Genomic DNA, 23,708 nt, shown 5'->3' on the forward strand with positions numbered 1-23,708 from the left:
TGTTCCTGGAGCCACTCTGTAGCAATTCTGGGCGTGTGGGGTGTCGTACTGTCCTGCTGGAATTGCCCAAGTCCGTCGGAATGCACAATGAACATGAATGGATGCTGGTGATCAGATAGGACGCTTACGTACGTGTCACGTGTTAGAGTTTTATCTAGACGTATCAGGGGTCCCATATCACTCCACCTGCACACGCCCTAAACCATTACAGAGCCTCCGCCAGTTTCAACAGTCCTCTGTTGACATGCAGGGTCCATGGATTCATGAGATTGTCTCCATACCCGTACACGTCTATCCGCTCGATAAAATTTGAAACGAGACTCGTCCGACCAGGCAACATGTTTTCAGTCATCAACAGCCCAATGTAGGAGTTGACGGGCCCAGGCGAAACGTAAAGCTTTGTGTTGTGCAGCCATCAAGGGTACGCAAGTGGACCTTCGGCTCCGAAAGCCCGTATCGATGATATTCTGTTGAATGGTTCGCACGCTTACAATTGTTGATTGGTCAGCACTAAAATCTGCAGCAATTTGCGGCAGGGTTGAATTTCTGTCACATTGAACGATTCTCTTCAGTCGTCGTTAGTCCCGTTGTTGCAGATCTTTTTCAGGCGGCAGCGATGTCGGGGATTTGATATTTTACCGGATTCCTAATAGTCACGGTATACTTCTGAAATAGTCGTGCGGGAAAATCCCCAATTCATCGCTACCTCGGAGATGCTGTATCCCATCGCTCGTGCGTAGACTATAATACATGTTCAGCCGGTCGTGGTGGCCGAGCGGTTCTAGGCGCTTCAGTCCGAAACCGCGCTGCTGCTACGGTCGCAGCTTCGAATCCTGCCTCGGGCATGGATATGTGCGATGTCCTTAGGTTAGTTAGGTTTAAGTAGTTCTAAGTCTAGGAGACTGATGACCTCAGATGTTAAGTCCCATAGTGCTTAGAGCCATTTGAACCATTTTATAATACCTCTTCAGATTCACTTAAATATTGGTAACCTACCATTGTAGATGCAATAACCGATCTTACAACAGTGCCAGACACTTGTCTTATACAGGCATTGCCGACCACAGCGCCGTATTCTGCCTGCTTACATATCTCTATATTTAAGTACGCATGCCCATACCAGTTTCATTGCGCTTCAGTGTATTCTGGAATTTATTCGAACAACACAGGCATTTGAGAAAAGTAGGTTCGTATGGCTGACTACAAAATGCCACTCACAAGAGTGGAACTCACTAGTTATTTCTGATCAGTGTTTCCCCAAGAATAAGAAATGTGTTGCAAGTGATGCCAAAAACTCCCGGGCAGATTAAAACTCTGCTGGATCGAGACTCGAACTGACGAAAATAAACCTGTGAGGACAGGTCCCTGAACGTGTTTGCGTAGTTGGGTTGGTAGAGCACTTGCCTCTAACGCCAAATGTTCCGATTTCGAGTCTCGGCCTCGCACGCAGTTTTAATCTGCCAGGAAGTTTCATATTAACACACACTCCGCTGCTGAGTGAAAAAATCACTGTGGGAGGAGATACCATTTACATTATCTTTTAGTACCAATGGTATTGTGTGGCAGGAATTGTATATCAATGGAAAGATTACAGAGCATTTCACGTCTGAGTCGAATTTGGATTTAGTGGAGGTTGCCGTAGTGGTAACATCGGTTCCCGTCCGATCACCGAAGTTAAGCGCCGTCGGGCTGGACTAGTACCTGGATGGCTGACCATTAGGTCTGCTGAGCGCTGTTGGCAAGTGGGGTGCACTCAGCCCTTATGAGACGAACTGACGAGGTACTTGATTGAGAAGTAGCGGCTCTGGTCTCGTAAACTGACATACGACTGGGAGAGCGTTGTGCTGACCACATACCCATGCACATCCGCTTTCAGTGACACCTGTGGGCTAAGGATGACACGGCGGCCGGTCACTACCATTGGGTCTTCATCGCCTGTTCGGGCAGAGTTTAATTTTTATTGTATTTGTGAACAACAGTGCCACTTCCAGTTTCAAATTGATTGTAGGAAACAAATTTCATTAGTGAGTAAAATTATTCAGTGAAACAGTTGTTAATATTCACAACTAGTAAGGCAGATGTCTAAAAAGGTGTTAAAATCGCACAAAATTCTTGTTGATTAGATTAGAGCATTGGAAATGTTTTTCCAATGTGAAAGATGAGCTCAAAACAATACTGTAAGAAATCTATGAATAAAATCATCCCAATTTGTTAACTTACCGAATCGTTTGTCCACAAATTTGACATCTTTTACTTGTGGAGAACGTTTCTAAAGCTAAACGGTTTGATGTATCAGCTGTATGGTTTTTGTATTGAATTATAAATTTTCATCACTACATCAGCTTACGAGTACAACCTTACAAAATTCTAAGCTGTTTGTTTTTTACTGTCGATATGCTAAGTAAGTCAAAGTTTTTAAATTTTTGGCTGTACGCATAGAGGTGGGTTGTGTATTTTCAAACATTACCGCAATCTTATTAGTGGAAAGTCATTAGAATTTTCATTATTTATTTCTTATTGAATATAACTGTGCGTCTCAAAAAATTGCGTTTATTTTGTTCCAAAGAAGTTCAGAAAACCTTTGTACAATGCTGCATATGTTCACTAAATATACGCTGCAGCTTTTTTGTTTAGTTTCCTGTATTGGTAACTAATAGGTCTACAGTGTCTTTGTGGGCCTTCTTTCGTATGAAATAATGTATGTGTCATCCTCATCGTTAATGGAGACGTCATCTACACTTACAGGATAAAGAATACTGCTTCTCATATGCATCTGTCCCTCCATGTGTAGTTTATCGATCAGTTTTTTCTTCCTGTTAAAGCAAAATAGGGAAACAGTCTGCGTAATATCTCCAGATTTAATAACAGATAATTATAATTTATTTTTGTAAATTAACCAAATCAGGGAACATTTGAAACAGTAATCATTAAAGACTAGTAAACGAAATTTCGCACCTTCCAGAGTTGCACATACTTGACGATTCAGTAGCAACATGCTATAAGAAGGTGGACGAATTAAGACAAATAAAAGATTTAATTAGTTTTTTATTTTATATTTATGGTGGACTACGCACTGTAGTCTCAGCCTTGCGATTTCTTTCGGAGGATACATGAACATTCTGTCACAGGAAGTACTCCATGGGTAACTCCTTGTTAGCGTAGATCTGAGCTACAGTTTGCACTGAATCCTTAGCTGTCCTGGGACGCTCGGTATCATTGAAGTCGACCTGATACAGGCCGAATTTAATGCTGAAAAAGAAAACGTGACTTATTTCTACTGGAATTAGTTACATGATAGTGCATTGTTGCTCCATACTTATTCTGAATGGCAATAAACTTTGAAACAAAGAGTTAATAAGCTACCATTCCTCAAATGTTCTAAACGTACCACATAGAAGTGGTTAACTTATATTATTTCGAGCAAATGAATATCTGTATTTGACCTCTGAAAACTGGTAGATGAATTTTGTAACGAAGAAATTGTAGTTAAAAGTTCACGTCACTCTTAAGGAAATAGTTAACTGTATTTTCAGGAGTTAATAGTTACCACACGTTATTCAGGTAAAAAGGAAAACGTAAACACTTGAGAAGACAATAAATGCCTCGGAAGTAATAGTCTGACACGAAAATGGTGCTAGGATTACTGAATCTAAGTCGTCTATATGAGCACCAAGAGTACTAGCTTAATAAACAGTTACCCAACAGCTAACATTTACCACGAAACTTATATTTCTTCCTTTTGTGTCGTAGGAATTATTTGCCTAATCACGCTTCTATTCAACAGAAGCTGCAATACAATGTGAAACAGTGCAAAATAACCTGTGTACGAAAATTTTTTGATCGCTGATTTAAAATCAAGGCGGATATGTATAGTTTAGTACAATGTGCGAGCCTGTAATTTCGTAGGAATATGCATATGAAAATGTGTGGGGTTAATCTTTACGTTTCTAATTATTTGCATGTAAAACTATTCAGTAACTTAAATCAACAAAAATATTACAAAAACTATGTTTCATCAATATAATTCCGTTGTTCACCTTAGTACGGAAATTACATAACTGTACACTAATCAGTTTGCATACTGTCTGTACACAGTGAATTCCAATGGTACATAAACTTGTTTACTTTCAACTAGCTACTAATCAGCTGCATTGCACAACTACTGCATGCTGATTTCTCTGAAACTTGAGTATTATCAAGTACAGTAACAACTAAACTCATTGCCTAATCGTATCTACATTATTTAATTCGAAAAAGTTTTATCTTACTGTGTGCGTTTCTAGCGCGTGCGCTAGTGTGTGTGTGTGTGTGTGTGTGTGTGTGTGTGTGTGTGTGTGTGTGTGTGTGTGTGTGTGTTTGTGTGTGTGTCTACGCTATTTTTCTTCAGTTTGCTCGCCTTGTTTCCATTATTGTTGTTGTAGCCTCAGTATTCAGATTCTTTTGGTTGTCGTTACGTTCTTTTGATGTATAGCTTCAGCGTCGGTGATTCAGCGACTGTTTTGTAGTGAATCTGAAGTGATGGGCGCTTTTATGAGCAATTCCACTTGATTTTGGATAAAAAGTTCGGCTTTTGCGAACGAACAATTTTGGCTGAATTTTTCTGATGATTAGGTTGGTGACAGTCTTGGCCTACTTATAGGTCATGCTGTAGGATGAGTAAGTTTTAGAATATCTGAATAGTCACAGTGCAAGTGGACCTTGGCCCTACATTGCTAGTATACTGTTTGGGGCGCAGCAATGAAAACTATCATAACGATTTTGCTGATATTTTTGTTCCTGACCCACACACACAGCGGCGGAGATGAAAGCTAGAAACACACTTGCAAAAACAGAATTATAAATTTAGAGTGAAACTGTCTTACGCACGAAACTAAACCGTGTGTTGAGTAACGCCGTTTGACGCTTCTGACAGCAGTTACTTAGGAATAACTCAGTTGATGATAAGCTCGTTTATAATTTCAGATTCCTTTCTGCTATCTTTCCTTCGGGACATACCTCGTTCAGTTTTGCTCATTAATTTCAGTGGAAAATGAAGTAGCTTGTTTGTAGTAAGGAAGATTATTGAATAATAGAATCAAATTTTCAAACACTCGTTGCTATGAGTCATGCTTAGTACTGTACTGAGTAGGTAGATGGCGTGTAACTATGATTCTGCTTTGGTGCACGTTTATACCTCGGCTATGTTGCCGTATCAGTGCCCAGCTGGACGTGTAGTCCTCAGATACTTTATGTTTTAACCCTAGGACGCCCAAGCCTTTTTTTCTAACTTGGATGCCTAAGGGGGGGGATTCGGCGAGCCCACAGGTATTAAATAAGTTTATTGACGAAAAATTACAACTTTCAAAATGGTTTATGTATTTTAACTAAGGCATCGGTTTGTAAATGTTGTTAATTGTTATAAATATTGGATTGAGTGAATAAAAAATTGACATATTACAATACAAAATACAGATGTGTTCATATACAGTAAACTACTCTGAGTCGTCGACTTCAAGGCAAGAGACACACTTCACAATTTTTTCGGAATGTGTGTTACACACATTTTTATAACACTGTCCACAATACTGTTTTGGTTTAGTTAGATTGTTGTACTTCTGATTCTTTTTTTTAGCTTCTCTTACACAAATATGGCACCGACCTTTCCTTGCAGGAGGCTGATGTGCTTCTGTTGTCACTTCTTTGATTTTCTTTTGTAGAATAGTCTCCATTGATTGAACAATTTGGTTAGATAACCCTCTTGCATTGGCACTTCTTTCTTCTACCTGCAATTTCACTAGTTCCATATTCAAGACGTATCTGTCAACTGCATCGGACATCATGCGTATAAGGATGCCATACTTGCTCGGTTTACCCTTCATAAATTCTTTAAAGGGGCAGCGCCCTCTAAACAAGCTGAGCATCTCATCAATGGTTAGGTGGACCCCTGGTTTATCATTCACTTTGTTGAAAATATCACGGTATGCTGTGAACTTGTCTGATTCCCTTCTTAGCTGGCGGGTACTTTTGTCATCAAACTTTATGATTGCAATAAGTTCTTTGAAACGTTCTCTTGCCATAATACCCTTGTAAACTGGCCGACCCATTAGGTCTGACCAAAGATCGTGTACACTGACAGAATTGTCCTTATTTGCCCCCATAAGTATCAGGATTCCTATAAAGGCAAACAATTCTTTCTCATTAGTCAAAGTAACATTTCGCCTAACTGCCTCTTCATTTGAATGTTTTACTATAACATCCATGATGTCAGGCGTAAGAAGTAACTTCAAGGCTTCTCCAGGTGAATGGCAAACAGCAGCTGGAGCTACTTCTGCCTGCTCTCTTACTATATTAGCAACAGTCCTCCGTGGAATTTCAGTCTGGGTGTGAACAGTAGGGAATGCACTAACTCATTCCAAGTTTACAAGATAAATAACAGCTGACTGACATCAACAATCACTTCTCTGAAAGTAAGCCGATTGTTGTGAATATCAAGAATACCAACTAACAAGAAACTAACTTGCATTGTTGTAGAGATGAGAAATACGAAATCCTACGTAGGGAAATTTTCTATAGCATGGAAGCCTAAGGGGGGGGGGGGGGGTTGTTGGACCCATAATAAGTTTATTTATTTTTTCTTTCAAAGCAGGAATTTTCTATAAAATATATTGACACTAACGTTTCATAAAATAGCCAACAAACAATAACTCAAAGGGAATATGTAGTACAAAAGTTACTTGGGCAAAAGCCGGGGACATAAAAAAATTGTGGGTTCAACGAACCCCCCCCCCCCCCTTAGGCGTCCTAGGGTTAATAGTCTTCATGCTCTACATACATCTGTCTGTTGGATTAATGAACCTTGTAGAGTCAATGACTTTTCAGTGATGTAAGAGGCGAGTTGGTAGTGGGGCAGAGGAATTCTCAATTGGAAAACCTCTCTAAGACCTTGGTCACAGTAGGGAGGTGGGCTATCTTTTAAGTCAGTGTTGGTAAATTATGTTCCAGATAAAAAAATGCATGTCTAGTGCTTACGAAGCTGAATTTGCTCGTGACTATACCGTGTAAAGTCGGTAACGTGTCCTAATTGTGCAATGTATCTGATTATAACCTGCCCTGAGAGACAGGATGGGTGTTTTATTCTAACACGTGTCTCGTACATTTACGTGAGAGAATGATGTTGGTGCATTGTACAACCTCACCACATAATTATTAGAGAAAAATGAACACGTCCCTGCTGCAATCAACTAGTCTTCAATAGCTAGTACACAAAGTGGAAAAGGAAAGCCAGCAGAAATTAACACTGACATTGGTCATAGAGCGTTGCTGTTATCTGCTGTCGTAGGGTTTCTGTAGCAGCCAAGTAACTCAGAACCAACCATTATATAAAATCAAGTTCAACAGAGTTGCGAAACAATGAAAATGATATGTTGAGGCATGCGCTGAATGTCGTAATTTATAATGACTTCCTTTTGTGGAGCCGTGTTCTTCTTTCATCATGTGTTAGGTTTTGTAAATAGTTACGATTTTTACATTTTTCTTGGTCACCCAGTTCTTATCGGCCTCTTGGATAATGTATTCCTGTGGCTACGCCTGTGGTCATCTCCCAAAGTGATTTACCCACAAGAAACTGACTGACAAACTCCAGAGGACAGTATGTTCAACGCACAAACTAAAACAAAAGACACTGAAAGTAGCAGGCTAGTGTTGCTTTTTGGGGAGTAAATGAGCGAAGATGGCCGAGATATAGAGGATTAAAATGTAAGCTGCCAATAGCATGAAAAGCATTACTGACAAATATAACGTTTCGACAGCTAATATAAATTTTAATGTTAGGAATTATTTTCTAAAAGTATTTGTGTGGAGTGTAATTTCTGCAGGAGTGAAACATGTGTCACAAACACACTTTTTAGCAATGTGATGCTACAGAATATAGGGGAAGATTTGTTGAATAAATTAGATAGTTAATGAAGAGGCAGTAAGAAAAGAAACTTAAGTAAACTAAGAAATCTGTTGATAGGACACATCAAGGAAAATTAAATTTTGTAATATAGCGAAGCATAAGGATTGAAACTTGGACAACAAGGCTTGACGTAAATAGTCAGGTTCAAGCGGATGATGGTTGCAGTAGTTATATAGAGGTGAAGGGGTTTGCTCAAGATAACGTGGAGAGGTGCATCAAACTAGTCTTCAAATTGAAGACCACAACAATTACAACAAGTATTGTCCGTATTTCTATATTTGTTTTCTGGTATCTTCTCGTGTCCTCTACATTTCTTTCTATTCTTTTGAAGGAACCTATATTAGGCACCATCACGAGACAATGGCTGGCTTCAAACAAAGCACAGTTTACAGCAACAGGCCGTATAAATAAAACGTGTAACAATAGAACTATTACTTACGCGTAGCCATCGTTCCACTCAAGGTTGTCAAGCAGACTCCAGGCTGTGTAACCAATTACGTTGTTGCCATCAACATTGATCGCTTTCAACATTTCTGCTAGGTAGCTCTGAAACAACAGGAACAATTATTACTGGAGAGTTTTAAAGTTACTTATATTCACAACATTATTGTTTCAGCCAGAAAGCTTAATGGTAAAACTGCTACTATTGGATCGTTACATTGATGTCAGTATTTGAAGTAGCTTGTCATATAGTATACAACAGTGAACTTCTTCCATCAATGAAACTTAGATATTTACGACACGGTGTAACGCTCTGGACTTTCTAATTTAGTTAGTTTCAAGTTAAACGGCTAATTTTGCATGATATATCGTAATGGTGTGGGACGAATCATTTCCATTTACATAGAGATATATAGGTGTGAGCTGGTAATTCCCACCCGCCACGTTTTACACTTTAAATAATTCTGCTACGGAGCAGAAAGAGCAGAAGGAGTAGCGTAAATGGAGTCACGTTCGTAAGAATTAAGTTTTCAGGTGATTTTCCTTCGTCGATCCATACCCTGTTCATTCTCAGAAGGGGTGATAATCCCTCTCAAAGTACCGAGCTGTTGACAGGACGTTTCAGATAACACGCGCGATCTTCAGTCTACTCTACAGCGATAACACCATCGATACTGCCGTGGGAACAAGACAAACAAACCAGGCGGCATATTGTTCTTAATCCTACATGAAAAGTTAGGTAAGAGAATCTGAATTCTTTTTATTGGTATTTAAGTGAAGATCTTATGATGTAAAAGATATTAAACTTCCTTTCCTTAAGTTTTGTCACTGGTAGAGAAATCTATTTGGAACTGACAAAGTAATTATTAGCGGCGGCTAACCTGCTATTGTAAGATGTTTTCTTTACTTTTATACGTTGAACAAAGGGTTTACAAATAATTATTGATAATGAATGTACATGGAGAAACCTGGAATAGGTTGATCATCCAAACAGAAAATATGTGCATGGGCTTCTCGAAACCTGAACGAGACAGAGAGATATACTGCCAAAAAAGATATAACAGAAAATCATGACTGGCTCAAACACTATAAATATCTTGGATGGAGTGGTAATCTGGTGTTAGAAGAAGAGAGATGTTGGAAATAAAAAGCATAGATCCCTTCAAGGATATCAAAAAACGAGAAGGCCCCAGTTCAGAAGGAATTTTTATGGAACTACTAAAATATGAGAGAATGCTACTGAAATACCAATATTAGCATTCAATAAAAATGTGCTGGCTTGGAATCAGAATTCTGGAATTGTGGAGACTACCAAATATAGCATCAGTGTTCAAGAAAAGAGATAGATCCAGCACACAAAAATATACAGTGCAATGTGTATCTTGAACACATGATACAAAATATATGGTATGATACTTAACGCTCGTTTGCAAACAACACCAGCCACCAAATTATCTGAAGATCAAAATGGGTTTAAGAAAGGAAGATCTTGTTAGGAAATATGGACACAAAAATTAGAATATTGGTGAAGCGGAGAGCATATAACCTTCCGACATCCATCGGATTAGTCGATTTTGGAAAGGCGTTCGACAAGGTAGATAGGAAGATACTATGGGAAATGTTACAAATACATGGATACTCAAAACATATTATATCATCATGAAACAGACTATATTTGACCACACAGATAGTTTTGCCAAGGTAAAGAACATCAGGTATTAATTATACACTCCTGGAAATTAAAATAAGAACACCGTGAATTCATTGTCCCAGGAAGGGGAAACTTTATTGACACATTCCTGGGGTCAGATACATCACATGATCACACTGACAGAACCACAGGCACATAGACACAGGCAACAGAGCATGCACAATGTCGGCACTAGTACAGTGTATATCCACCTTTCGCAGCAACGCAGGCTGCTATTCTCCCATGGAGACGATCGTAGAGATGCTGGATGTAGTCCTGTGGAACGGCTTGCCATGCCATTTCCACCTGGCGCCTCAGTTGGACCGGCGTTCGTTCTGGACGTGCAGACCGCGTGAGACGACGCTTCATCCAGTCCCAAACATGCTCAATGGGGGACAGATCCGGAGATCTTGCTGGCCAGGGTAGTTGACTTACACCTTCTAGAGCACGTTGGGTGGCACGGGATACATGCGGACGTGCATTGTCCTGTTGGAACAGCAAGTTCCCTTGCCGGTCTAGGAATGGTAGAACGATGGGTTCGATGACGGTTTGGATGTACCGTGCACTATTCAGTGTCCCCTCGACGATCACCAGTGGTGTACGGCCAGTGTAGGAGATCGCTCCCCACACCATGATGCCGGGTGTTGGCCCTGTGTGCCTCGGTCGTATGCAGTCCTGATTGTGGCGCTCACCTGCACGGCGCCAAACACGCATACGACCATCATTGGCACCAAGGCAGAAGCGACTCTCATCGCTGAAGACGACACGTCTCCATTCGTCCCTCCATTCACGCCTGTCGCGACACCACTGGAGGCGGGCTGCACGATGTTGGGGCGTGAGCGGAAGACGGCCTAACGATGTGCGGGACCGTAGCCCAGCTTCATGGAGACGGTTGCGAATGGTCCTCGCCGATACCCCAGGAGCAACAGTGTCCCTAATTTGCTGGGAAGTGGCGGTGCGGTCCCCTACGGCACTGCGTAGGATCCTACGGTCTTGGCGTGCATCCGTGCGTCGCTGCGGTCCGGTCCCAGGTCGACGGGCACGTGCACCTTCCGCCGACCACTGGCGACAACATCGATGTACTGTGGAGACCTCACGCCCCACGTGTTGAGCAATTCGGCGGTACGTCCACCCGGCCTCCCGCATGCCCACTATACGCCCTCGCTCAAAGTCCGTCAACTGCACATACGGTTCACGTCCACGCTGTCGGGGCATGCTACCAGTGTTAAAGACTGCGATGGAGCTCCGTATGCCACGGCAAACTGGCTGACACTGACGGCGGCGGTGCACAAATGCTGCGCAGCTAGCGCCATTCGACGGCCAACACCGCGGTTCCTGGTGTGTCCGCTGTGCCGTGCGTGTGATCATTGCTTGTACAGCCCTCTCGCAGTGTCCGGAGCAAGTATGGTGGGTCTGACACACCGGTGTCAATGTGTTCTTTTTTCCATTTCCAGGAGTGTAAATCAAGGAGTAAGACAAAGGATGTAGCCTTTCTTTTCTACTGTTTAATATATATTTAGACGACCCCATTCGTAAGTGAAAACAAAGTATATTTGTAGCACATGGTACTAACCCAGGACGAAGCGATTTTATTAATACGCTGCTGACTGCTGACAATCTGTTGCTTGTAGATAAAACAGAAGACGGATTGCAAACAGCATTACATAAGTCGCACCTGTCCTCAACTCATTTTATTACGAGTGTTTCCTAAGTTCATGGCTTTCAGAGAAAGAAACCCACTAGGAGAAAAAAATAAAGATAAATATCAAACTAATTAAACAAGTCTCTAACTTTAGCTACTTGGATACAGTATATCGTTTGACGACTACAGAGACACTGTTATAATACGCGGAACCGTAAAACGAACATTAAAAAAGGAAACCCGCAAGGACACCCAGCTCGAACTCTACAATATCCCAGAAAGGTGGCTTAAGCCGTAAATAAGTTCAGCAGAAATTTTTTCTAACGATCTAACACTGTTCAGAAAGGGTAGATTAAATACAATCGGTGGTGGAGTATTTATTGCTGTTAGAAGTAGTTGCCTTGTAGTGAAATTGAAGTAGATAGTTCCTGCTAAATAGTATGGGTAGAAGTTATACTTGACAATCGGACAAAACTGTCCACACTCAGAAGATATAGTTGCTCAACAGTTCAAAGAAAAATTGAGTCTAATTACAAATAGGTATCCCACTCATACAACTATACTCGGTGGTGACTTTAACCTACACTCGATATGCGGGAAAAAATATACGTTTAAAGCCGGCGGTGGGCATAAAACGTCATCCGAAATTGTACTGAATGCTTTCTCAGAGAATTATTTGGATCAATTAGTTCATGGGCCCACTCGAAGCGTAAATGGTTGCCAAAGCATACTTGCCGTCTTAGCAACAAACAATCCTGGACATATAGTGAGTATCGTGACGAATACAGGGATTAGCGACCACAAGACAGAAGCTGTTAGGCTGAATACCGCAACTCCAGCAACCATCAAAAATAAACGCTAAGTATAAATATTTTAAAAAGCTGAAAAAATGCTCTTAACGCCTTTTTAAGAGACAGCCTGCACTCCTTCCGATCTGATCATGTAAGCGTAGAAAAGCTGTGGAATGATTTCAAACAAATAGTATCCACAGCAATTGAGAGATACATACCACATGAATTAATAAGTGATGACCTGATCCCCCATGGTACACAAAACGAGTCAGATCGCTGTTGCAGAAGACGCGAGAAAAGCATGCCAAATTTAAAAGAATGCAAAATCCCCAATAGTGGCAAAGTGTTGCAGAAGCTCGAAATATAGCGGGTACTTCAATGCGAGATGCTTTCAGTAATTTCCACTACGAAACTCTGTCTCGAAATCTGGCAGAAAATCCAAAGAGATACTGGTCATACAAAAAGCACACCAGTGGCAAGACGCAATCAATACCTTCATTGAGTGATAACAACGGTGAAGTCACTGATGACAGTTCCACTAAAGCAGAGTTATTAAACACGGTTTTCCGAAACTCCTTCACCAAAGAAGACGAAGTAAATATTCCTGCATACCAATCAAGAACAACTGACACGATGAGAAACACAGAAATAGATATCCTCGCTATCGCAAAGCAGCTTAAATCACTTAATAAAAGCAAGGCTTCCGGTACAGATTGTATACCAGTCAGGTTCCTCTCAGAGTATGCTGATGCAATAGCTCCATATTTAGCAATTATATACAACCGCTCGCTCACAGAAAGATCCGTACCTAAAGACTGGAAAATTGCTCAAGTCACACCAACACCCAAAAAGGGAAGTAGGAGTAATCCACCGAATTACAGGCCCATATCACTGACGTCTATTTGCAGTAGGGTTTTTGAACATATACTAAATTCAGATATTATGAAGCGCCTCAAAGAAAACGATTTATTGACACGTAGTCAGCACGGATTCAGAAAATATCGTTCTTGCGAAACACAACTAGCTCTATATACTCAAGAAGTAATGTGTGCTATCGACAGGGGATGTCAAATTGATTCCATATTTTTAGGTTTCCGGAAGGCTTTCGATACCGTTCCTCTCAAGCGTCTTCTAACCAAACTGCGTGCCTATGGAATATCGCCTCAGTTGTGTGACTGGATTCGTGACATCCTGTCAGAAAGGTTACAGTTCGTAGTAATAGACGGAAAGTCATCCAGTAAAACAGAAATTATATCCGGCGTTCCCCAAGGAAGTGTTATGGGCCCTCTATTGTTCCTGATCTATATTAACGACCTAGGAGACAACCTCAGTAGCCGTCTTAGATTGTTTGCAGATGATGGTGTCATTTACCGTCTTGTAAAGTCATCAGTTGACCAAAACGAATTGCAAAGTGATTTAGACAAGATATCTGTATGGTGCGAAAAGTGGCAATTGACACTGAATAAAGTAAAGTGTGAAGTTATTCACACGAGTACTAAAAGAAATCCGCTAAATTTCTATTGCGTGGTAAGTCACACAAATCTGAATGCTGTAAATTCAACCAAATACTTTGGGATTACGTAAATTGCAATGAATATATAGGTAATGTTGTGGGTAGAGCAAAATAAACACTGCGATTCATTGGTAGTACACTTAGAAGGTGCAAATGGTCTACTAAACAGATTGCTTACACCACGCTTGTCCGCCCTGTTCTGGAGTATTGCTGTGACGTGTGGGATACGCAACAAGTATGACTGACGGATGACATCGAAAAAGTACAAAGAAGGGCAGCTCGATTTTTATTATCACGAAGTAGGTGGGATAATGCCACAGACATGATACGTGGAGTCTCAATCATTGAAACAAAGGCGTTTCTTGTTGCGACGAGATCTTCTCACGAAATTTCAATCACCATTTTCCTCCTCCGATTGTGAAAACATTCCGTTGGAACCCACCTACATAGGGAGACATGATCATCACAATAAAATAAGAGAAATCATGGCTCGCACAGAAAAGTGGAAGCGCTCATTTTTCTCGCGCGCCGTTCGAGAGTGGAACAGTAGAGAGACAGCTTGAAAGTGGTTCATTGAATCCTCTGCCAGACACTTTATTGTGAATAGCAGAGTAATCACGTAGATGTAGATGTAGATGCTGCGTTATGAAAGTGAGTCAGGGATAATGAGCGAGGAAGATAGAGGGCACATAAAAATCGCAGAAATGAAATTTCTCAGTTCTATAAAAGACTGTTCCAAACGAGATCGATTTACAAACCGAGAGATTAGAAAAGAGTTGCAAATGCATAAACTAAATGAAAAAAAAAAGCCACACCAAAAAATAAAAAGATCATCTAGAACGTGTGAGTGAAAGGAGACTACAAAAAGCAGCAAGTAGATACAGCCCAGTCGGAAGAACTGTGGAAAGACCAAAGAAAAGATGATAATAAATCCTATGAAGCCGGAACATGTCACAAAGGCCTAATCCTTGAGAAGAAGATGAGGAGAAGAAGAAGAAAACTACATGACTTGAAACGGCTTCGCCGTAGTAGACATTTATCATTGACGCTTAAGCCGTTTGTGCAGTTGCTGAGTATAATTATTAGTCTAATCAGTCGACATTCTTGAGCTGTAAATATCTGCTAACAAGCGCAGTAGATATTTGTAAATGGGGCTTCTTAAGCCTTTTGTGCAGATACTAAATATAGTTACTTGCCTGTTTTATTGATGTTCTTAACCTGTAGCTGTCTGTTAACGAGCAATGCCGAATCACATGGAACAATTTAGTAGTATTTGCTACTACGTAGTTCACGTTTGCCCCGCCCACACAAGGCGATTTAGGTTTTTCTTTATTATCTTGCTCTCATGCATTTCAAAGTTTGTATTAAAACATCACAGGACCACTTCTGGGCTTAACTGCACTCTCCACAGAATGCAGGTTAGACGGCTCATTGAGTAGTCGTTGTACCATTTGGACAGAGGACGAATCGCTACTCCTCGGACGATAATACGCGCCAACACTCAGCACGTCCACTTTCTGCTGTGAGCAAGAGCCTATGCCGAGGCACCCTACTGCGACCGTCCATGTCACTCATTGCCGTTTACAATGTTCTTCCCGAAACTGGTTGAGACCCGAGTTTACCGGCAGCAACCATTCCAGTCAGATTTGAAATTATTTCTTATAGACGAGGAGTGACACTCGTATTCTCTGTTGGTTTATGACCGTTTTTCCCTCCTTTGCTTAGCTGCGAGAGGCACACCATTCACTGTAGATACACTGGACATTGAAGTTGGTGCACCAAAAAACAAACTACAAAGCTTCACTCACGGTGTGGCCTGAGCGTGTCCAAAACATCTGCAGGATGGTTGTAATTAAATTTCCTCTACTTAAGCCAGTGTAGACGGAAAGCTGTTTACATATCCAACTTCACAGGAATGATGTTCAGACTGTGCGGTGCAGTATTTGCGTTGTTACTTGTTAGTAACCCCCCCCCACCCCACCCCCCCCACCCCCATTGAAGAGGGGCAGCAGCCTTTTCAGTAGCTGCAGGGGCAACAGTCTGGATGATTGACTGATCTGGCCTTGTAACATTAACCAAAACGGCCTTGCTGTGCTGGTATTGCGAACGGCTGGAAGCAAGGGGAAGCTACAGCCGTAATTTTTCCCGAGGCCATGCAGCTTTACTGTATTGTTAAATGATGATGACGTCCTCTTGGGTAAAAAATTCCGGAGGTAAAATAGTCCCCCATTCGGATCTCCGGGCGGGGATTACTCAAGAGGATGTCGTTATCAGGAGAAAGAAAACTGGTATTCTACGAATCGGAGCGTGGAGTGTCAGATCACTCAATCGGGCAGGTAGGTTAGAAAATTAAAAATCGAAATGGATAGGCTAAAGTTAGATATAGTTTGAATTAGTGAAGTTCGGTGACAGGAGGAACAAGATTTCTGGTTAGGTGAATACAGGATTATAAATACAAAATCATATAGGGGTAATGCAGGAGTAGGTTTAATAATGAATAAAAAGTAGCAGCGCGGGTAAGCTACTACGAACAGCATAGTGAACGCATTATTGTAGCAAAGATAAACACGAGGCCCACGCCTACCACGGCAGTACAAGTTTCGATAGTAGGAAAAGGGTGAGAAGGGAAAGTGGTACGTGAATATGGAATGGGTGTAAGGAATGAAAGAGGAAGCCGCCTGATAGAATTATGCACAGAGAATAGCTTAATCATAGCTAACACTTGGTTTAAGATTCATTAAAGAAGGTTGTATACGTGGAAGAGGCCTAGAGTCACTGGAAAGTTTCAGATAGATTATATAACGGTAAGACAAAAATTTAGGAACCAGGTTTTAAACTGTAAGACATTTACACTGGCAGATGTAAACTCTGACCACAATCTGTTGGTTATGAACTGTAGATTAAAACGGAAGAAAGTGCAAAAAGCTGGGAATCTAAGGAGATGGGATCTGGGTAAATTGAAAGAAGCAGAGGTTGTAGAGAGTTTCAGAGAGAGCATTAGGGAACGATTGACAAGAATGGTGGAAAGAAATACAGTAGAAAAAGAATGGGTAACTTCGAAAAATGAAATAGTGAACGCAGCAGAGGACTGATTAGGTAAAAAGACGAGGGCTAGTAGCAATCCACTGATAACAGAAGAGATATTGAATTTAACTGATTAAACGAGAAAATATAAAAATGCATTAAATGAAGGAGGCCAGAAGAAATACAAAGTTCTCAAAAATGAGATCGACAGTAAGTGCAAAATGGCTAAGCAGGGATAGACAGAGAACAAGTATAAGGATGTAGGAGCATATATCACGAGAGGTAAGATAGGTATCCGCAATTTATTTATATTTTTGTTTCTTTTGGTAGTACTGTCGTTTAACGTTGATGACGCATGCTCTGTATATTTGTTGTTATATCTTTGCAGTTTCCAAGCTGCTAGGTTAATTTCGTTATTGCTGCCGTGCTGTTAACCATGGCTGCTCCGTAGTCTATTTGCACCAAAGAAGAGCAACGATCGGTGAACCGTTTTTTGTGGTCGGAAGGCGTATCAGGCACCGAAATTCATCGAAGACTTTCGGTACAGTACGGGAACAGTGTTTTACAACTACGCAGTGTCTACGAAAGGATGGAAAAATCCAGAAATGGTCGCACAAGTTTTACGCACGATGAAGGAGCCGGACGTCCGTTCATCGCCACAAATGAAGAAGCCATTCAGCGTTCACGTGAAATGATTCTCTTAGACAGGCGATTAACTATTGACGAAGTGGCACATCGTCTGCAAATCAGTCACGGTTCTGCCTACGAAATCATCCACAACAGACTTGGGTTTCATAAAGATTGTGCAAGATGGGTCCCAAAATAACTCATATAGTTGCATAAACCAAAGCGTATGGACATCTGCAAAAAACATTTGGATCACTATGGAAACGAAGGGGACAACTACTTAGACAGGATCATTACTGCTGACGAAACGTGGAACCATCATTACGAGCCAGAGAGTAAACGGCAGTGTATAGAATAGAAACATCCAAATTTTCCGTGCAAGAAAAAGTTCAAGACCTAACCATCCGCAGGAAAACTGATGCTTACAGTGTTTTGGGACGCACAAGGTCCAGTACTGGAACATTATGGGAAAGGAGCACACGGCGGGGTCAGGGATTTTCTCTGCCTCGTGATGACTGGGTGTTGTGTGATGTCCTTAGGTTAGTTAGGTTTAAGTAGTTCTAAGTTCTAGGGGACTGATGACCATAGATGTTAAGTCCCATAGTGCTCAGAGCCATTTTGAAAGGAGCACAACAATAAACAGTGCATATTACAGTGAGATGCTTACTGCCAGGCTAAAGCCTGCAATTCGAAGCAAACCCCGTGGATAGCTGTCAAAATGTGCTGTGTTGTTGCACGACAATGTCCGTCCGCATACTGCTGCCCACACTGCTTAAACGCTCCAGAAACAGAAGTACTGGATTATCGTCCCTATAGTCCCGATCTTGCCCCTTCTGACTCTCACTTGTTTTGTCCACTCAAACAGCATTAAGGGGCCGTAGATTTGCCTCGGATGAAGCAGTGGAATAAGCGGTGCATTCCTGGCTCGCAGCTCAACCGAGAACCTTCTTTTACGAGGGCATCAGGAAGCTTGTGCAACGATGGAACAAGTGCGTTGAAACGCAAGGAGACTATGTCGATAAATGATGTTCTTGTAAGATACCTGGTTGATTACAACAAAATTTTATAACTTCTTTGCGGATAACAATTGACTTAACCCCGTAGATACTGTCTACAGGAAAATTAAAGAGACCTTTGGACGAAAGAGAACCACTTGTATGAATATCAAGATCTCAGATGGAAAACCAGTTTTAAGCAAAAACGGGAAAGCAGGAAGTTGGAAGGAGTATATGGAGGGTCTATACAAGGGCGATGTACTAGGAAATATTATGAAAATGGAAGAGGAGGTAGATGAAGATGAAAAGGGAGATACGATACTGCCTGAAGAATTTGACAGAGCACTGAAAGACCTAAGTCGAAACAAGGCCCCGGGAGTAGACAATATTCCATTACAACTACTGATAGCCTTGGGAGAGCCGGCCCTGACAAAACTCTTCCATCTGTTGAGAAAGATGTATGAGACAGGCGAAATACCCTCAGACTTCAAGAAGAACATAATAATTCCAATCTCAAAGGAAGCAGGTGTTGAGAGGAGTGAAAATTACCGATCAATCGGTTTAATAAGTCATGGCTCCAAAATACTAACACGAATTCTTTACAGACGAATGGACAAACTGGTAGAAGCCGACCTCGGGGAAGATCAGTTTGGATTGCATAGAAATGTTGGAGCACTTGAGGCAATAATGACCCTACGAATTATCTTAGAAGATAGATTAAGGTAAGGCAAACCTAAGAGTCTAGCATTTTTATATTCAGAGAAAGCTTTTGACAGTCCAAATTCTGTAGGTGGCAGGGGCAAAATACAGGCAGCAAAAGGCTATTTATAATTTGTACAGAAAGCAGATGGCAGCTTTTAAGAGTCGACGGGGCATGAAAGGGAAGCAGTGGTTGGGAAGGGAGTGAGACAGGGCTGTAGCCTATCCCGATGTTATTTAATCTGTATATTGAGAAAAGTAGTAAGGCTAACGAAAGACAAATTTTGAATAGGCATTAAAACCCATGGTGAAAAAATAAAAACTGAGGTTTGCCGATGACATTGTAGTTCTGTCAGAGACAGCAAAGGAGCTGGAAGAGCAGTTGAATGGAATCAACAAAAGCAAACAAGGATAATGGAATGTAGTCCAATTAAATTGGGTGATGCTGAGGGAATTAGATTAGAAAATGAGACGCTTAAAGTAGTAAATGAGTTTCGCTATTTGGGAAGCATAATAACTGACGATGGTCGAAGTACAGTGGATATAAAATCTACACTGTCACTGGAAAGGAAAGCGTTTCTGAAGAATAGAAATTTGTTAACATCGAGTACAGATTTAAGTGTCAGGAAGTCTTTTCTGAACGTATTTGTATGGAGTGTAGCCATGTATGGATGTGGAACATGGACGATAAAAGTTTAGACAGGCAGAGAATAGAAGTTTTCGGAATGTGGTGCTACAGAAGAGCGCTGAAGATTGGAGGGGTAGTTCGCATAACTAACAAGGAGGTACTGAACAGAATTGGGGAGAAGATAAATTTGTGGCACAACTTAACTAGAAGAACGGATCGGTTGGTAGGACACGTTCTGAGGCATCAAGGGATTACCAGTTTAGTATTGGAGGGCACCGTGAAGCAAAAATCGTAGAGGGAGACCAAGAGATGAATACACTAAGCAGATTCAGAAGGATGTAGGTTGCATTAGGTACTGGGAGATGAAGAAGCATGCACAGCATATAGTAGCGTGGAGAGCTGCATCAAACCATAACAACAACAACTTGCTAGTTGTGTTAGTGTCATGACTAGGAGCCGCTACTGGTACGGCGATAGTGGGTTGAAACAGAAGCATCAGACCGCACCCCAGTTGCTGGCAGTCGCAGGTGAGGAGGACTTCATTCGTAAAGCTGTTTTAAGAAACCAACAGCTATAACGCTATTGGTCTTCATGAGTGTAGGCGCATTAAAGGAGTAAGGAGAGGTCTTCTGTCCGCACCGGGGCTGTAAAACGTGATTCGGAAGCTCGAATGCACTGACGATATAGGAACTACACCAGGGTGAGGCTGACGGCCAATTGCGCCACAGATTGTTGAAGAAGCTCCTGCTGCCGTGTCTGAGAATGCCGGAAACAATGTGCGATCTTCAAGCAGTGCACGAGCTGTGTCACGACAGCCGAACATTCCAGGGTCCACCGCCCGAGAAGTGCTGCAACCATTTGTGAAATTGTATACGTACAGACTTCCGGCCTGTCGTGGATGGAGACAGTGGTCACAATGAGCAACGTTTGATACCAGGAACGTAAACACTGTACGCAAATCATAGATGTTACCATCTGATGTAGAAATTAAAATGTGTTTCTTTGCTTGGTTTATTCGTTACTTCCCTTTCGCAAGTTCTTACAAATGTTTACTGAACGTTTCATTATCGTAAGATCACTTGTTTTTAATGCGGGCCCTCGTAAGTAGGTAACGTTTAATTATAACAACCCTTGTATATTCTGAGATTCTATAATGTCTCTACGTAGGTCGATCTTAACGTCCTGTTAGCACGCAGTCGAATGACACATACAAACCCCGTCATGGTTCTGCTTTACTCAAGCGGTGAAGAGTGAAAAGGAGACATGGTACCAGTTCTACACTACCTACAGTGCAATGAAGAGACCTGTTTGCTTTTTTAAGTGATGACATATTTTTGTACAGCGATCTTATGAATTTACACTACTGCCCATTAAAATTGCCGCACCAAGACGAAATGCAGATGATGAACGGGTATTCATTGGACAAATGTATTATACTAGAACTGACATGTGATTACATTTTCACGCAATTTGGGTGCATAGATCCTGAGAAATCAGTACCCACAACAACGACCTCTGGGCATAATAACGGCCGCGATACGCCTGGGCATTGAGACAAACAGGCGAGTACAGGTACAGCTGCCCATGCAGCTTCAACATGATACCACAGATCATCAAGAGTAGTGACTCGCGTATTGTGACGAGCCAGTTGCTCCGCCACCATTGACCAGACGTTTCCAATTGGTGAGAGATATGGAGAATGTGCTGGCCAGGGCAGCAGTTGAACATTTTCTGTATCCAGAAAGGCCCCTACAGGACCTGCAACATGCGGTCGTGCATTATCCTGCTGAAATTTAGGGTTTCGCAGAGACCGAATGAAGGGTAGAGCCACGGGTCGTAACACGTCTACAATGTAACATCCACTGTTCAAAGTGCCGTCAATGCGAACAAGTGACCCCATACCATCACGCCGGGGATATGGCAGTATGGTGATGACGAATACACGCTTCTAATGTGCGTTCACCGCGATGTCGCCAAACACGGATGCGACCATCATGATGCTGTAAACAGAATCTGGATTCGTCCGAAAAAATGACGTTTTACTATTCGTCCACCCAGGTTCGTCGTTGAGTACACCATCGCAGGCGCTCCTGTCTGTGATGCAACGTCAAGGGTAACCGCAGCCATGGTCTCCGAGCTGATAGTTCATCCCGCTGCAAACGTCGTCGAACTGTTCGTGCAGATGGTTGTTGTCTTGCAAACGTCCCCATCGGTTGACCCAGGGATTGAGACGTGGCTGCACGATCCATTACAGCCATGCGAATAAGATGCCTGTCATCTCGACTGCTAATGATACGAGGCCGTTGGGATCCAGCACGGCGTTCCGTATTACCCTCCTGAACCCACCGATTCCCTGTTCTGCTAACAGTCATTGGATCTCGACCAATGCGAGCAGCAATGTCGTGATACGATAAACCGCAATCGCGATAGGCTACAATCCGACCTTTATCAAAGTCGGAAACGTCATTGTACGCATTTCCCCTCCTAACACGAGGCATCACAACAACGTTTCACCAGGCAATGCTGGTTAACTGCTGTTTGTGTATGAGAAATCGGTTGGAAACTTTCCTCATGTCGGCACGTTGTAGGTGTCGCCACCGGCGCCAACCTTGTGTGAATGCTCTGAAAAGCAAATCATTTGCTTATCACAGCATCTTCTTCCTGTCGGTTACATTTCACTTCTGTAGCACGTCATCTTCGTGGTGTAGCTATTTTAATCGCCAGTAGTGTAGTAATACTGATACAATATTTTTTTACCACAATTAAAATATCTGTGCACCAGCCAGACCTATTTGCCACGTTCACCACTATCGGTTCAGTAGTATATGTGTCAATGAATTAAACACACACACACGTATGTGTGCGCGCATGTACACCACCACACCATTTTTACATATTAACACAGATATTAGAAGAAATTTGGTTTTAACGAAAGAGAAACTGGTACTACAACGCCTCCAAACTTAAAGGCCGTGCATCAGGAAGTTATTCATCCGCAATTGACATAATTCTTCAGCCTTTAAGTAAATCTGGCTACAGAGCAATAGTTCCATACGTCTCATCTTCATGTGTAAGCTTGCAGAAGTGTCGTCTGAGATTACGCAAGCGCAGTAGCAGTTACATACTCACCGTGTAATAGTTGGTACGATTTTTGTCCTCCAGCTCACCCCAGTCTGAGTAGCCGTTCTCCGTCACAAATATGGGGTATTCTGGGTATGAAACAGCAATCCAGTTCAGAAGTTTACGGAATCCCCAAGGGATTACCTGTTGAAGAAACAAAAGGATTAAAACAGCTTTCGCTCAAAAAGTGAAGAAAGTCACACTTCTAGTAAGAAGTCAGTCTGGTTCGCTAGTTTCGAGACTATTGTAAGAGGAGTGACATAGAATATGTGTATTTAACCATATGTACAATAATGAGACATATCTAGGAGGTATAACTCATGTAAACGTGGCCTACGTAACTAATTGATATTTGGTTTGCAGGGCGCTCAAATGCGCTGTCACCAGCGCCCGTACGAAGTCCCAATTTTTACACAGTCGGATTTCTACACAATCCAATCCAGCCACTGTCACGAATGATGGCGATGACGATGATGAAATGATGGGTACAACACAAACACCAAGTCCCCAGGCAGATAAAATCCCCAACCTGGCTAGGAATCTAACCCAGGACCACGTGATCCAGAGGCAGCAACGCTAGCCACTAGACCACCAGCTATGAA

The 23,708-nt window shown here is 41.9% G+C and overlaps 1 protein-coding gene across 1 annotated transcript in view; it reads right to left on the reverse strand.

The window, feature by feature from the left end:
- Nucleotides 1-2,857: 2,857 nt before the first annotated feature.
- Nucleotides 2,858-23,708, reverse strand: part of LOC126199004 (myrosinase 1-like) — an 81,042-nt gene continuing 60,191 nt past the window's right edge. The window contains exons 9-11 of the mRNA XM_049935683.1: nucleotides 23,116-23,250; nucleotides 8,376-8,482; nucleotides 2,858-3,249 (exon numbers count right to left, since the gene is read on the reverse strand). Coding sequence (XP_049791640.1) covers nucleotides 3,123-3,249; nucleotides 8,376-8,482; nucleotides 23,116-23,250 — 369 coding nt within the window. The 3' untranslated portion in view covers nucleotides 2,858-3,122. The remainder of the gene's footprint in view (nucleotides 3,250-8,375; nucleotides 8,483-23,115; nucleotides 23,251-23,708) is intronic.

This window comes from Schistocerca nitens, chromosome 8 (genome assembly GCF_023898315.1).
Source record: "Schistocerca nitens isolate TAMUIC-IGC-003100 chromosome 8, iqSchNite1.1, whole genome shotgun sequence".
NCBI classification, from domain to species: domain Eukaryota; kingdom Metazoa; phylum Arthropoda; class Insecta; order Orthoptera; family Acrididae; genus Schistocerca; species Schistocerca nitens.